We start from the raw sequence: 16761 nt of genomic DNA, 5'->3' as shown, positions 1-16761 counted from the left end.
TTTTTTATTAGTTAAAAAGGTTTCAAAAATCCAATAGATTTCGTTCCACTTCACAATTGTGTCCCACTTGTTGGTGATTCTTCACAAAAAATAAAAATGTTATATCTTTATGTTTGAAGCCTGAAATGTGGCAAAAGGTTGAAAAGTTCAAGGGGGCCGAATACTTTCGCAAGGCACTGTATAATCATAAGCTTGCAGAAGCCTTATGCAAATGTAATATAGGTGTTCCATACCTTCCTGGAGGAGGAGACCGAGATACAGTGTTGCCAATTCATCTTGATTTACAGATACTTGTACTTCAGTGTCTTCTACCAGTGCAGAATTCAACCAGTACCTCTCATCGAAGAGCAGATGTTCTAAAGTGCAAGCCACAATACCTAAAAAAAAGATAAGTATAGTTGATAATTATTCAGGACATATTTTGAGTTATTTTTGCAGTGTTTCTATGTATAATGTTACTTTCTCATTTTTCATGCTTCCTTTTTTGTATTTTTGTTACTGTATGAAATAGAGAGATTTGTAGATTTGCAATTAAAGGGAACACTGTAGTTTACTACAATCACTTATCCTGCATATCTTACTGCTTTGGAGACGCCAGGCAACTATCAAACCTGCAAACCTTCCAACTGTCCCTAATTTGGATGGATTGTGCCTCTTTAGAAGCCACCCCCATCACCTATGCTTTATTCCTACTCAGTTGTCCCTCTTATTTTGGTCTGATATACATGTATCTATGAAAATATACTAAACTACCAAGTGTTATTCTTCACTAAAAGCTTCATCCTATCGCTGAATTGCCTTGTTTGTTACTTTGAATAGCCAGCATATAGGAAAAGTAATGTTAGGAAAAAAATTATTCTGGATTTCTGACAAATACATTGTTAATGGTCTGCATAACTGGAGGTGTGAAGGGTGTCCCTTTTCTCATCTCAGAAAGTTGGGAGGTATGAAAAAGGAAGTGATAGTGTCCACTTGTGTTATTTTGATGTTAGGTGAACAGAGACTTGTGTGAATGGCTGTACAATACATATGTAGTTAAGCACTGTGTAATGTGTCAAATCGAATTGTATATATATATATATATATATATATATATATATACAGATATAAAAACTTTTATTGAACAATAATGAAAACTGTGACACCTAGTGGTTAAATAAGAAATTGCAGTAGGACCAATATGATGTGTACTGCTAGGAAGTTGAGAATATAAATGTCTATTGGAATATTCCATGTCACTACCATGTACACAAATCACCAAAGGAAAAGGCAGAATGAACAAGTGAGTATTGTACACATGCAGTCAATACTGAATCTTACCTTTTAGTGTACCAGCTTAAGGGCCGGTTCTCACTTCGGAACACAATGCGCTTTCCTATGAGATTCACATGCAATCCGGGTCCAGTGCGATTTCAGCCCATTCATTTGAATAGGCTGAACTCATGCCAGATCGCACCAAAAGTAGTGCATGCACTTCTTTACAAAATGCACAGCAACCGGATCACAGGGTACTACTGCACATCTTGTGCAGGCAAATGCACTGGGGTAGATTTACTAAAATTTATGCACTCAGAATCTGGTGCAGCTGTACATAATAGTCAGTTCCTAACTTCAGCTTGTTCAATTAAGTTCTGGCAATAAAACCTGGAAACTGATTGGTTTCTATGTAGAGTTACAACAGGTTTTTCACTTTCCAGTTGTAGTAAATACACCCCACTGTGTTTGCAACCCTGTATGAGGTGTTGTTAAGTTAATATTGACACCCACTGCAGATTGCAAGTGCAGTGTGCTTTGAATGCGGTACGGGAAGCGTACATTGAACACAAGTTTAGTGGAACTCAAAGAGCCTGGGGGAAAATAAAATGAAAAGTCAGATGCTACAAATACTGTAGGTGCTGACTTTTAATATATGGACACTTACCTGTTCAGGGAGCCCCCGATGTCAGCACCCCAGCTGATCTTTGGATTAGCTCCCAGGTGCCGCTGCCTCTATTCCTGGTAAGGGAAACTGGCAGTGAAGCCTGCACATGCACAAAGCGGGCTTTCTAACTGGCCCGGTGGCAGGGGAAGGAAGAGGGGGGCTGAACTTCCGAGGGACCGTGGCGCAGCCTGCCCAAAGTGGGGAAGAGTATCTGTCAAAATAGGTACCCCCCCCCCCCCCTCCGAAAGATGCCAAATGTGACACCGGAGAGGGGGAAGAAAGCAGATCAGCGAAAGTTCCACTTTAAGTCAGAAAATTAAGTCCTGATAGAACACTTCAGGCTGGCTCCTTTTGCATATAAAACATATAGCTTTTCAGTATATAGCTAGATAAAACATTAAAAATAAGTGACTGCACTGTTCAAAATCAAGTCTCATCTTGTCATGCACATGTTCGGTTGCTCTCCATTATTGGCACTGTGCCTAAAATCAGAGCCACTAGAGGCCAGCTTTAAGATTTATTGTAGCTGAAAGGGGGAAGACGACATCAGGAATGACAGACTGTGTGGAGGGAACACAAATTAGAGACAGAGACAAGAAAAGAAAGAAAGGTGATAGGACAAACTCTGCAACCAGGAAGACACAAAAGAGTTACAATTCCAAGCATAGTGTTTTATTTTATCTCCCTGATATTCTCTCCTTTCTGGAAGCCTGAACTTCAGCACTGTAAGGCCTCATTCGATTTTAAGGGCCATTTTGCTATTTTTGTGGCACGGTTATATTAGGAAACAATGTTTGAAAATTTTACCGAAGGCTTCTGTTAGCAAATTCCAAACAGTACATCTGAACTGAAGCTGCCCAGGCATACCTTCACAAAGTGAATATTCATTAGTGGCACTTTCCAAAGCTTGTCAATTTTTCAGACCTTCCGGTGTTCCAAAAGACTACCTAGCACAGTGGCTCATTCTTATTATCCCATGTCAGTTGTGGACAGGAGCGAAGCAGGAAAGAACTCCAGCTCCCCTTTGGGACCCAGCCTTCCTCTCTTTTTTATATCACAGGGTGGAGGGCAGGGCCAATTAAGCCCGGGAAAAGAGCTCCAACCTGGTTACCCCCTTCCCAGCCTGAGCAAGCTATCTAACTCTCTATAACAAAAATACATATTGAAGTCAACCTGCCTACATGTGCACTATTGAACCATTCTGATTTTATGATATACAAGTGTTAAAAGACCACATGCACAACAGATGAGCATGTTACAGCAAGTTGAGCACAGTGTGTACAAGTGGTAGAACACCCTATTCTATCAACGTGATGGTCAATGAACCAAGAATGCATTAAAATAGAACTGAAGGTAAAGCTTGTTTTTTTTTTCATTTTGGACAGGGAGGGTTATAACCCTTGTCAGGTTTTTATTTTTTTATGTCATCTGTAAGATTTTTGGTCACTTTAAGTCCTATAGTCAAAACAGGAAGTAAAAGAAAATCCCTCCAAAATGAAGGAATCCCTTGTAGTCACCAGAATCATCAGAACTAGTTTATTAAAAAATGTACTCTATAATCTTGTGATTTTCTTTCAGTGACAATGGTCAACAGGACAAATAGAGAGGGTGAATCTGCCTAACGAGGGAACACAGACAGCAATAAAACCTGAAAAGCATCCTAATCCCTCTCCACTCTATATAAAATAAAAATAAAAGTCTTGGCTTTAGTTATACTTTAAGCACTTGCCGACAGGCTAATGCTGATATACGTTGGCAAAGGGGCACGAGTGCGCAAAACAACGTACCTGTACATCGCTGCATCATCTGCAGCTAGCAGGAGCACTCACACCACCGGTGGAGCGCGCCTGCCCGCCGCACCAAGGGAGCATGTCCGCAGGTCTCGCAGATTTGATCTTCGCCGGTGGCCCGCGATCGTGACACAGAGAGGTAGAACAGGGAGATGCCTATGTAAACAAGGCATTTCCCTGTTCTGTCTAGCAACATGACAGGGATCTACTGCTCCCAGTGGTCAGGAGAGTGATCTCTGTCATGTTCTAGTGAGCCCATCCCCCCTACAGTTAGCACATTCTGAGGGAACACAGTTAACCCCTTGATCGCCCCCTAGTGTTTAACCCCTTCCCTGCCAGTGACATTTACACAGTAATCAGTGCATTTTTATAGCACTGATCGCTGTAAAAAATGCCATTGGTCCCAAAATAGTGTCAAAAGTGTCCGATCTGTCCCCAACAATGTCGCAGTCAAGATAAAAAAATCACAGATCGCCGCCATTACTAATAAAAAAAACAAATTATTAATAAAAATACCATAAATCTATCCCTTATTTTGTAGACGCGATAACTTTTGCGCAAACCAATCCATATTGCGTTTTTTTTTTAACAAAAATTAGTAGAAGTATACATATTTGCCTAAACTGTGGAAGAAATTATTTTTTTTTTTTATATTTTTAGGGGATATTTATTATAGCAAAAAATAAAAAATATTGCTTTTTTTTTCAAAATTGTTACTTTTTTTGATTTATAGAGCAAAAAATAAGTAATCAAATACGACCAAAATAAAGCTCTATTTGTAGGAAAAAGAGGACGTCAATTTTGTTTGGGTATAATGTCGCACGACCGCGCAATTGTCAGTAAAATCAACGCAGTGCCGTAGCGCAAAAAAAGGGCTTGGTCAGGAAGGGGGTAACCTTCCGGGGCTCAAGTGGTTAAGAGGGACACTGCAGCATTTGTGCCTACTTAAAACAAATTACTTTGTACATGTTATTTTCACTTATATCATGTACAAGTAATGGCAACTGAAGTTGCCAGTGAAGAGGACCTGTCATGAAGATATTTTAGGCATACCAATCAATTAAAGTGACACTAAGACCCCTTTCACACTGGGGCGTTTTTCAGGCGTTTTTTCAGGTGCTTTAGCGTTAAAAAAAGCGCCTGTAAAGCGCTTGAAAGAAGCTGCAACTGCAATCCCAATGTAAAAGCCTGAGTGCTTTCACACTGAGATCCCTTTCACACTGGGGCATTTTTCAGGCTCTTTAGCTTTAAAAAAAAGCGCCTGAAAGAAGCCGCAACTGCAATCCCAATGTAAAAGCCTGAGTGCTTTAAGAGCCCTTTCACAATGTCAGCGCCTGAAAAACGCTTGTGAAAGGGGTCTAAACAATATTCTTATTCACCAAAAAAAACACACCCACCACTCAATGGCTCTGTAATCTATTTTACATTTAATCTTTTCTTACTTTCGGCCATGAGCTAAAAAACTTCTACTCCCCCCCCCCTTAGTTTGATTTAAGAGTGGTGTGTGTTAGTGGTCATGTGAACTGCTCTGTTCACACTACATATCCCTTAGTCCACAGTCTATAGTCCATTTCAAGGTAAACCAAAATTTGGAGGAGGGTGGGAGCAACAGCACTTCTGCCCAGCAGCACTAGGGTTGTTGGTTCAAATCACAACCACGGCACTACCTGCCTGAAATTTGCATTGTTCTCCCTGTGCCTGCATGGGTTTCCTTTGGGTACTCCAGTTTCCTCCCACACTCTAAAGACATGCTGGTAGGTTAATTGGCTCCTGTCCAAATTGGCCCCTAGTATGTGTATGTATGAATGTGAGTTAGGGATTTTAGATTGTAAGCTCCTTGAGAGCAGAGACTGATGCAAATGTACAATATATATTTAAAGTGCTACGTAAATTGATGATGCTATCTATATAAATACCTGTAATAACTAAGGCCCCTTTCACACAGCGCGGCCGTTGTCCCTGCTGAGCCGGCGGCAGACAGGGCGGTCTCCGCACACTGTGCAGGGACCGCCCTGTCAGCTCTCCATCCTCCTCTATGGGGATCGGATGAGCACGGCCCGTCTGTCCGTGTTCATCCGATCCGCTCTGCAGACAGATAGAAAAATAGGATTTTCCTCCATCTGCAGAATCGGACAGTTGCGGAGGCGGACAATAGCGGGTGTCTGCGGATGTTCATCCGCAGACACCCGCTATCCCATAGGGATGCATGTATGTCCGTATTTCATCCGCAAACGGATGGATGAAATACGGACATACTGTCCACATGTGTGAAAGGGGCCTAAATAAGAGAAGGTACTTTTTGAGTTAAGAATACATACTTGAATAAAATATATATATTTGAAATCAGAGTTTAGTGAAAATTATTACATATTGATTTCAATCTTACTTTCTACCATTTAATACAGGCATACCCCACTTTTAAGTACACAAGTTTATTTACTAAAGCTGGAAAGTGCAAAATTAGGCTCACTTCTGCATAGAAACCTATGAGTCCCCAGGTTTTATTACCAAAGCTTAATTAAACAAGCTGGGGTTAGAAGCTCATTGGTTTATATGCAGAAGTGAGCCTGATTTTGCACTTTCCAGCTTTAGTAAATAAACCCCATTGTGTACTTAAAAGTGGGGTATGCCTGTATGCAGATACTCTGTAGATTTGTTTTCTGTTTTTTTTTTGTTTAGTTTTATTAACCCAAATTCGATCCCCAATCTTTATGCAGGTTTATATTAAACTTATAACAGCATCCCTTTTGTGGCAGGTTTGTGCACACAATAAATATTAATAATAATTTAACATGCAGTTAAGCCCACAATTTACGTTACATTGGCTGTAGATGCAGTGCCTTTTTATTTAACAATGTTCCAGTTAACTGACATTTTTAAATAATATAAGTAATAATAATAAAATTAATAGAAAGCAGTGAGAAATTACATTTGAAAAGAAAGGCATGTGCCATCACTAACCTAGTGAGAGATAAGTAGTAAACTTCCAGATTTCCTCTATAGTCTTGAAGGTGATAATGAAAACATCATTCTGAGCCTGGATGGACACTAGCCGGGCGGACAGCTCCTGAAATAAATGACAACATACAATTACAGCCCTGCTAGAAAACCATGCTAAAAGCTACATTCTGTTGTGGACACTAGGTGGCAGTCAGACAACTGGTTATGTTGCACATGAGCTATTTTTTGGTAATATAGACTTTTCTCCTAAACACCAAGCTTAGGGATGCTTGCTGTCATTAATGGGTACCCATTATTATTATTATACAGGATTTATATAGCGCCAACAAAAGGAGACAATATAGTTACAATACAATAAAATACAAGAGGGTTAAGAGGGCCCTGCTCAGAAGAGCTTGCAATCTAATAGGGTGGGGCAGGTGGTACAAAAGGTTATAACTGTCGGGAATGAGCTGATGGAAATGGTAGGAGATTAGTTGGAGACATGATAGGCTTCCCTGAAGAGATGAGTTTTCAGGGATCGCCTCAAGGTAGCAAGAGTAGGGGATAGCCGGACCAGTGGCGATAGCGAGTTCCAGAGGATGGGAGAGGCTCTGGAGAAATCCTGGAGATGAGCATGGGAGGAGGATACGAGAGAGCTTGAGAGTAGGAGGTCTTGAGAAGAGCGGAGAGGACGATTTGGGTGATATTTGGAGACAAGATTGGAGAGGTAGCTCGGGGCAGAGTTGTGAATGGCTTTGTATGTTGTGGTGAGTATTTTGAATTTAATTTGCTGGCTGACCCATAGTAATCAAAACTACCCTAGCTAGGGTAAAAACAGTATGACTAGGATAGTACAGTAGTCACCACAAGGCACTTTCACCCCCTGCATGCCCCCCTCCCTTCTCCTACCATCCAGATCTGCAGACCACCATAAATTCTACACAAATACCAATTTTTAGTATTTTCATGTTTATGCAGTGCCAAAAAATTACAATACTTGGGCATGGCACTTAACTGTTCAGGTACCAATCACTGGCTTTCAACATTCAAGAGACAGGAAGGTTGTTCCTCATCCTCCACCAGTGGATCGGGTTGGCGGGGGAGTGAAGTAAAAGTATAGCTTCCAAAGGTCTTTCATTTTGAGAGACTGTCCCTCATTTATAATATAATATAGTATAAATTATAATACCTTTTTCAAATATAATAAAAAAAATTGTGCCCATATACTACCATTAAAAAACAAACACACACACGTGAAAAATATCCATTATTGCACGTGTGGTAATATAGGGGCACAAATATATATATTTTTAATTGTATTTGTAAAAAAGATTTATATTTACAGTTCCAGGATTACTCAGAGCACAATGGGTCACTGGCACTCCTGCCCCTCTATTCAGTAAACATCTTGCCTTCTTTCCAATGAATGCAAGGCATTCTGTGATTGGAGGACGGTAGATCATGACATTCATCTGCCCTTCCTCCAATCATAGAGCGCCTTGCATCCACCGAACAGAATACCCAAAGTTAGGTGCTGACTGCACTGTATGGGGGTGAGTGAAAGTCAGAGTTGCTCAAATGCTGAACCCTAAGTGAATGACATACACTTCATTAGTGTGGATCTATTTTTACAGAGCAATGTCAAAAAATTGTTTTAGGCCACAGTTCAACTTTAAAAGACCCCACATATACAGAAAAAAATGGTTGCTATGTCACTAATACAATCTGCTCCTAAGTCTTTTCGTGGGGTTTTGCTAAACTACTGAATTATTCTGAATATTCTCATTTACACAACATTGAGACTAATGCCGCGTACATAAGACCGGACTTTTCGAGGGACTAGGTCCGACGGTCTTTCCGACTGACTTTTGGTGGAGTTCCGACGGACTTTCCGAATGAACGGACTTGGCCACACACAACCACTCCAAAGTCCGACGGATTCGAACGTGATGACGTAAGACCGGACTAGAATAAGGAAGTTCATAGCCAGTAGCCAATAGCTGCCCTAGTGTCCGTTTTTGTCCGTCGGACCAGCATACACATGAATGGATTTCTCGGTCTGGCGGAGTTCTGGTGGAAAAATTGAAAACATGTTCTATTTCTAAAGTCCGCCGGATTTGTGGCAAGCAAAGGTCTGATGGAGCCCACACACGATCTAATTGTCCGACGGACTCGTTCCGTCGGACCTTTTCTGTCAAAAAGTCTGGTCGTGTGTACGTGGCATTATTGTTCTATAGTCAAAGATAAGCAATTGGACTCCTTGAGAACTAATCTTAAAAAAAAAAAAAAATTACAAACAGGCAGGGTCTTTATTGCAGAAGAGACATTAAATGTCTCTTCTGCAATAAAAGTACATTTCTTGCCTGTTCGCTATGCATATTTTATATGTTTTGTGTATATTGTTATTTTTTTAAATATAGATGCATATTATTTGTACACTTTTTGCAGTCTTTCTCTATACTGGTACTATATGTGTATTACAATTCAGGGTCTATTTGTTAGTATGAATCCATGCCTATGTTTGTTTACAGCTCTATATTAGCTAGGGACGCTTTTTTGTCCCCTCTCCTTCAGCCTATTTACAGTATACACAAGCTCCTGATCAGTCAGCTGGATCTGAAGAAACAGCAGATGCTGTGAAACGCGTCATCCTATTGGCCTCTCTAATCACGTCACTTCCAGTCCTCCTTGTTTGCGTCCCAGGCTGGAATGTACTTCCAGTTCTGGTTTCCGTTCACTGCATAGTACGCTTGTACACTGTACCTCCTGGCCTTCCGGACTACATCAGAGGCTACACCGCTACATCGCTACTCCATTTCCAAGTGCCTTATTGTCCACACCATCTGGACCCTACCATCTTTATACCATATGAATAGCACCTTGGACCACTGAATGACTTTGCCTCTTGGACTCTGCATTATATGCCTGTATTTACTCCCTTCTTGTGAGTAGCCATTTATCTTTCTTTTAATTTTATTAAATAGATACCATAATACTGCATTAAGTCTGGCGCACCTGGTCTTTTATCTTCATATAAACAACACTGGTCCAGACCCACAATTAGGCTTGGTTCACATACAGAGGGGGAAATAACTATTTGATCCCCCTGCAGATTTTGTAAGTTTGCCCATATACAAAAAAAGGGTCTATAATTTTTATCATAGGTGTATTTTAAATGATAGAGACAGAATATCAACCACAAATCCAGAAAAAAAAACACATGATACACATGTTATAAATTTAGTTGTAGTTCATTGAGTAAAATAAGTATTTGATTCCCTACCAAACGACAAAAATTCTTGCTACCACAGACTGGCTAGAATATGTTCTCATGTGGTACACGGATTAGTCCTGTCAATTTAAGAAGGTGCTCCTAACGACAACTCGTTATGTGTATAAAAGACACCTGTCTAAAGAATCTCTTTCCTCCATTCTCACCATCATGTGCAAGATCAAAGAGCTGTCAAAGGATGTCAGGGACAAGATTGTAGACCTGCATAAGTCTGGAATTGTCTACAAGGCCATCAGCAAGAAGCTTGGTGAGAAGGAGACAACTGTTGGAATGATCATTTTCAAATGGAAGAAACACAAAATAACCATCAAATGCCATCAGTCTGGAGCTCCATGCAAGATTTTGCCTCATGGGGTAAGGATGATCATGAAAAAAGTGAGGGATCATCCCAGAACTGCACTCTAGGAGCTTGTGAATGATCTCATGGCAGTTGGGACCACAGTCACTAAACCATTGGTAACACAATAGGCTGCCATGGACTCAAATCCTGCATTAAAAACAAAAATTATTGGCGCACAAATGAATAAAACCTTTTGTAGAGAACGCTTTGTCCAAATGTTAAGTTAATTGTTGTCTCGAGGAGGACCTGTAAAAAGTCTCAATGTGCAGCTGCTAGACCACTTTGGACTTGGTGGAAGAAAGCAGAAATTGAACCATCAAAAGGACAGCGCATCAGAGAGACTCATAGTCTGATGTAAAAAGCATAACAACAATTTATTAAATGAAAAAAACAACAAAAGACTCAATAAAGGACGTTTGATCCTCTTGGGATCTTAAAACCTTTTCATCAGTCAATCACGGCAATAAAACAACAGTTGCTTGATGACAAATTAGCCCTGGTATCTTCTATTTGTGACTTTGAGATGTTGGTGACTGCAAGGCTGTGTTACCAGTGTAGTCTATTGTGCACGTGAATAAAAGGGCTGTAGGTGGTTAACTTCCAGAGGCAGGGGGAACCAGTAGAGTTCATATGCAAATGAAAATAAATGATTGGAACTGTGTTCCCAAAGTCACTCACTGTTATGAATGGTCGGACTGTGAGGCTGGGGCACCGTCATGCTGGGCTGGAGGAGTGGAAGAGAAAGGGTCAATCGTGCTTCCTGTGCTCCAAGACGGAGGTGCAATAAGCGCTGGAGGGTGTTGGTCCAAGTTGGACACAAGGTGGCGTCCACCTTGTGTATCCGGAAGGCTTGGAGCGCAGCGCTCCGCTTCGCTTGCCCGAGCGGTTTGCATGCGCGCGAAACATGTTAGCAGGCCGGTTGGCATGGTAACCCCCTCGCTACGGAGCCTCCCACGTGACTAATAGTGACGCCACCTTGTGTCCAACTTGGACCAACACCCTCCAGCGCTTATTGCACCTCCGTCCCGGAGCACAGGAAGCACGATTGACCCTTTCTCTTCCACTCCTCCAGCCCAGCATGACGGTGCCCCAGCCTCACAGTCCAACCATTCATAACAGTGAGTGACTTTGGGAACACAGTTCCAATCATTTATTTTCATTTGCATATGAACTCTACTGGTTCCCCCTGCCTCTGGAAGTTAACCACCTACAGCCCTTTTATTCACGTGCACAATAGACTACACTGGTAACACAGCCTTGCAGTCACCAACATCTCAAAGTCACAAATAGAAGATACCAGGGCTAATTTGTCATCAAGCAACTGTTGTTTTATTGCCGTGATTGACTGATGAAAAGGTTTTAAGATCCCAAGAGGATCAAACGTCCTTTATTGAGTCTTTTGTTATTTTTTTCATTTAATAAATTGTTGTTATGCTTTTTACATCAGACTATGAGTCTCTCTGATGCGCTGTCCTTTTGATGGTTCAATTTCTACTCAAATCCTGCAGCATCTGCAAGTTGCCCTTTCTCAAGAAGGCACATATACAGGCCCTTCTGAAGTTTGCCAATGAACATCTAAATGATTCTGAGAAGGGTTGGGAGAAAGTATTGTGGTCAAATGAGACCAAAATTTAGCTCTTTGGCATTAACTCAACTCGCCATGTTTAGAGGAACAAAAATACTGACTATGACCCTAATAACACCATTCCTACAGTCAAGCACAGAGGTGGAAACATGATGCTTTGGGGCTGTTTCTCTGCTAAAGGTGCAGGCCAACTTTGCAGCTTTGATGGGCCAACGGGATATATATTGTAAAATCTTGGATGAGAATCTCCTTCCCTCAGCCAGAACACTGGAGAAGGGTCTTCCAGCATGACAATGACACAAAACATACCGCTAGGGCAACAAAGGAGTGGCTCAAGAAGAAACAGATTAAGGTCAGGGATAGGGGTGAGCCGAACGTTAGAACCCTATTAATTACAATGTACACAATGTACACGAATGTTCGAAATCTAAAGTTCTAATTATAACAGCCAATATGCATGCTATTGTCCTAAAAAGGGTTTGGGGACCCGGGACCTGCCCCAGAGGACATGTATCAATGCAAAAAGACGTTTTAAAAACTGAAGTTTTTTCTGGAGCAGTAATTTTAATGATGCATAAAGTGAAAAAAAAAGTGAAATATTACTTTAAAAATCGTACCTGGGGGTTGTCTAAAGTATGCCTGTGAAGTGGCATGTGTTTCCCATGTTTAGAACAGTCCCTGCACAAAATGACATTTGTAAAGGAAAAAAAGCCATTTAAAACTGGTTGCGGCTATTAAATCATTAATTAAGTAATTATTAAGTAATGTCTTGTCCTGGCAATATGGAGGAAAATCTTTGAGAAAAATGGCATGGCTACCCCATCACCCCCTACCCCAGCCCATTACCAGCCCCTTTCGGTCTTGTATGGATATTAAGGGGAACCCCGCACCCAAAATATGTTATGTTAATGTTAGGCAGATGCCTGTGTTGCACAAATGAACTACACAACACCAGCAACGAGGGGGTAGATTCAGGTGTATGCTGTGCAGGAGGCACACTACACCAGCTGAATATTAGGCAGATGCCTGTGTTGCACAAATCAACTACACAACACCAGCAATGAGGGGGGTAGATTCAGGTGTATGCTATGCAGGAGGTACACTGCACCCACTGTAACAGCGCTAGGTTAGGAAGCAAAGCAAAGCTGACACTGTCCCTGCCTCTCCTAGCCTGCTCTCTCCCTGAACACTACACTCACTGTAACAGTGGTATCTAAAGAAGCAAAGCAAAGCTGACACTGTCCCTCCCTATCCTGCTCTCTCCCTGAATACTACACTCACTGTAACAGTGCTATCTAAAGAAGTAAAGCACAGCTGACACTGTCCCTGCCTATCCTTCTCTCTATGAATGCTGCAACACACTACACAAGGCCGCCGCGCTGGCGGCCTTATATAGTGTGGAGCGTGTACTATACCCCCTGAGCTATAAATGGTCACAGGCATCCAACCTGTGGCCAATTATGGCTCTCCTCTCTGCCGGCGCTTTGATTGGCCAAGCATGTGGGGTCACAGTGCATGCTTGGCTAATCATCAGCCAGCAATGCACTGCGACTGGCGCAGTGCATTGTGGGCTGTTCGTATCACACAAATTTGATGCGAACGGCCCACAAAGTTCTGTTTTTGACGAACGGACGAACGGCTGATGTTCGATTCGAACATGGGTTCGAATCGAACACCGGACTCATCCCTAGTCATGGAGTGGCCTAGCTAGTCTCCAGACCATAATCCTATAGAAAATTTATGAAAGGAGTTGAAACTTCGATTGGCAAGCAACAACCAAGAAACCTTAAGGCTTTATAGAAAATCTCTAAAGAAGAGTGGTCCAGAATCCCTTCGGAGATGTGTGCAAACCTGGTAACCAACTACAAGAAATGTCTTACAACAAGAGTTGTGCTTGACAACAAGGGTTTCTCCACCAAATACTAAGTCATGTTTTGCTTGGAGATCAAATACTTATTTTACTCACTGAACTGGAACTCAATTTATAACATTTATATCATGTATTTTTTCTGGCTTTTTGGTTGACATTCTGTCTCTATCATTTAAAATACACCTATGATAAAAAATTATAGACCCTTTATTTATTTGTAGGTGGGCAAACTTACAAAATCTGCATGGGATCAAATAATTATTTTTCCCACTGTGTATGCGAATTGGATACATTTTGAAGCGGGAGGTCCTCAGCAAATTCCTTAGCAGGGGTAACTACCATAGTTAAATTGTTATAGATCCATTGATTTCTCCCTAAGTTTGGCCTTGTTGTACTTTTCTCTTCTACCACTAGGTGATCGGGCACTTGGAGGTACTAGATATGACAAAGGCAACCAAAGTTCAGGTTATGGGTATGTGGGTGTCCCGTCCAATAGTCAGGGGTTTTCTTTATTTCCTTGGCCTGCTGGAAGAGCTTATATATTCGGGTGTGGTCAGGTGATCTGTGTTCTGTGCCACCCGGACTGCCTTATAATGTCTGCCCCAGGCTGCTAGGCCAGAGATTGGGCCTATCCCGGGGGCATCTGGCTTCCAGGCTGTGTGAGGGCCTATCCAGAAGTAAGAGGGCAACGTAGGGTTGGGACCGCGGCTTGCAGTCCAATAATAAATTATGGTGACCCTTGAGCAGAAGAGCGGGGGTGACCCTTGAGGGGATGCCCCTGCCAACCTTGGAGGAGATCAAGGGATTCATAGCCAGTGAATCAGTAGGTCTAGTAAGAGACCAGAACTGTTAAATGATTGGTACCATAGGAGACAGCAATCCTGCAAGTGGAGAAGTGGCACCTTGCTGGAGCCTGTCCCTGTACGCTGTTCTCCCATTGAAGTCAAAAAGTCTGCCAATTAAGTTTGCAACTATCTAAGAGTGTCCTGGCCTTAACCCTCTTCCTTGAAAATATATAAAAAGGACTGTCAAAAGAAATAAAACCTCTTTTACATCCAAGAAGTTTCTGGCGCCCAATGACTTTCACCATCTTTGCACCCACTATTCCTCACAACCCACCACATATTGAAGGATGTCAGCTATCTTTTTCCTTGGAGGTTCTCATCAGACCAAAAGAGGTAAAAGACTGCTACAATATCTAAACTTTTTTTGTTTGTTAATATTTTTAATTTGTAAATAACTTTACAATGCTTTGTTTCAGAGTCATAATTTTAGTGGCATTTTAAACAGTAAAGATTACAAAGTAAAATGTGCATATTTTATGTGCCATAACACCATTTATTTTTTCATTTACCGTATTTATTGGCGTATAACATGCCTCGGCGTATAACACCCACCCCAAGTTTAGGAGGGAATTTAAAAGGAAAAAACTTTTAGGAGGGAAGTTTGAGGGAAAAAAATTTACATTTAAATCCCCATCAATGCAGCCTTGTCAGTGTCATTTGCAGCCTTCCATTGCAGTCTTGTCAGTCATTTGCAGCCTTCCATTGCAGCCTTGTCAGTCATTTGCAGCCTTCCATTGCAGCCTTGTCAGTCATTTGCAGCCTTCCATTGCAGCCTTGTCAGTCATTTGCAGCCTTATCAGTCATTTGCAGCCTTCCATTGCAGCCTTGTCAGTCATTTGCAGCCTTCCATTGCAGCATTGTCAGTCATTTGTAGCCTTCCATTACAGCCTTGTCAGTAATTTTCAGCCTTCCATTGCAGCCTTGTCAGTCACTTGCAATCTTGCATTTAGCCTTGTCAGTCATTTGCAGTCTTTTCTGTGGCTTTGCCATTTAAAAATGGTGCTGCCGAGATACAGAGCAGATGTCCTGTGTATCTCGGCGGTGCTCGGTAGTTCTCGGCCGCTCTTGACGGCTTTCAGCCGCACTCGGCCGCTCTCGGCTATTTTCAGCCTTTCTCGGCTATTTTCGGCCACACTCGGCCGAAAATAGCCGAGAATGGCCAAAGATAGCCGAGAGCGGCAGAGTGCGGGCGAAAATACCCCGAAGCTGCAGAGAATGGCAGAAAGGGTTAAAAATTGTTGTTTTGTTTTGTTTTTTGCCAAAGCTTAATTGAACAAGCTGAAGTTAGAAAGAAAAAAATAAGGTAATTTTGAAATTGATTGCAGCAACATATCTAAAAAGAGATGGAACAGAGGCCATACTTACCAGGGTGTAGCATCCTCTCTTCTTTTAACAACACTCTGTGAACATCTGGAAACTGAGGAAGCCAGCTTCTGGAGTTTTGTGAAAATGATGTTGTCCTAATCTTGCCTGATATAGAAAATTTTACTTTTCATTTTGAGATGCGCCAAATATTTAATTGGTAAAAAGTCTGGGCTGGACAGGCAGGCCAGTTAAGAACCCGGACTGTTCTACTACGAAGCCATGCTTTTGTCATAAATGCTGTATGCAGATTAGCATTGTGCTGCTGAAATATGCAAGGCTTTCCCTGAAAAAGATGTCTGGATGGGAGGATATGCTGCTCTAAAACCTGGATATATCTTTCAGAATTGATGGTGCAGTTCTAGATGTGCACGCTCCCATTACATACGCACTAATGCACCCCCATATCATCAGAGATGCAGGCTTTTAAACTAAGCGCTGATAACAAGATGGAAGGTCCCTCTCCTTTTTAGTCTAGATAATGCAGCACCCGTGGTTGCCAAAAAGAATGTTACTATTTGAGTTGTCCAGTTTTTCACTTTGCAACAGACCATTTTAAATGAACTTTGGCCCAAAGACTATAGCAGCATTTCTGAATCATGTTCAAATGTGCCTTCTTTGCATGATAGAGCTTTACCTTGTATTTTTGGATGGCACGGCAAACTGTGTTCACAGCCAGTGATTTTTGGAAGTATTCCTAAACCCATGCAGTGATGTCCATCACACAATCATGTCTGTTTTGAATCAGTGCCATCTGAGGGCCCGAAGATCACGGGCATCCAATATTGCATTTTGGCCTTGTCCCTTGCACAC

The 16761-nt window shown here is 41.7% G+C and overlaps 1 protein-coding gene across 7 annotated transcripts in view; it reads right to left on the bottom strand.

Moving 5' to 3' along the window:
* Positions 1-16761, bottom strand: part of SH3TC2 (SH3 domain and tetratricopeptide repeats 2) — a 204014-nt gene that overhangs the window by 79069 nt on the left and 108184 nt on the right. For all 7 annotated transcript variants that reach the window (XM_077472737.1, XM_077472739.1, XM_077472738.1 and 4 more), the window contains 2 exons: positions 6673-6778; positions 234-377 (listed from right to left, as the gene is read on the bottom strand). In XM_077472737.1, coding sequence (XP_077328863.1) covers positions 234-377; positions 6673-6778 — 250 coding nt within the window. The remainder of the gene's footprint in view (positions 1-233; positions 378-6672; positions 6779-16761) is intronic.

This window comes from Lithobates pipiens, unplaced genomic scaffold (genome assembly GCF_037356315.1).
Source record: "Lithobates pipiens isolate NorthernLeopardFrog02 unplaced genomic scaffold, aLitPip1_a1.2 Scaffold_8, whole genome shotgun sequence".
In the NCBI taxonomy this organism is placed as follows: Eukaryota; Metazoa; Chordata; class Amphibia; order Anura; family Ranidae; genus Lithobates; species Lithobates pipiens.
The sequence above is the reverse complement of the archived record's forward strand: the minus strand, read 5'-3'. Positions and strand labels throughout refer to the sequence as shown.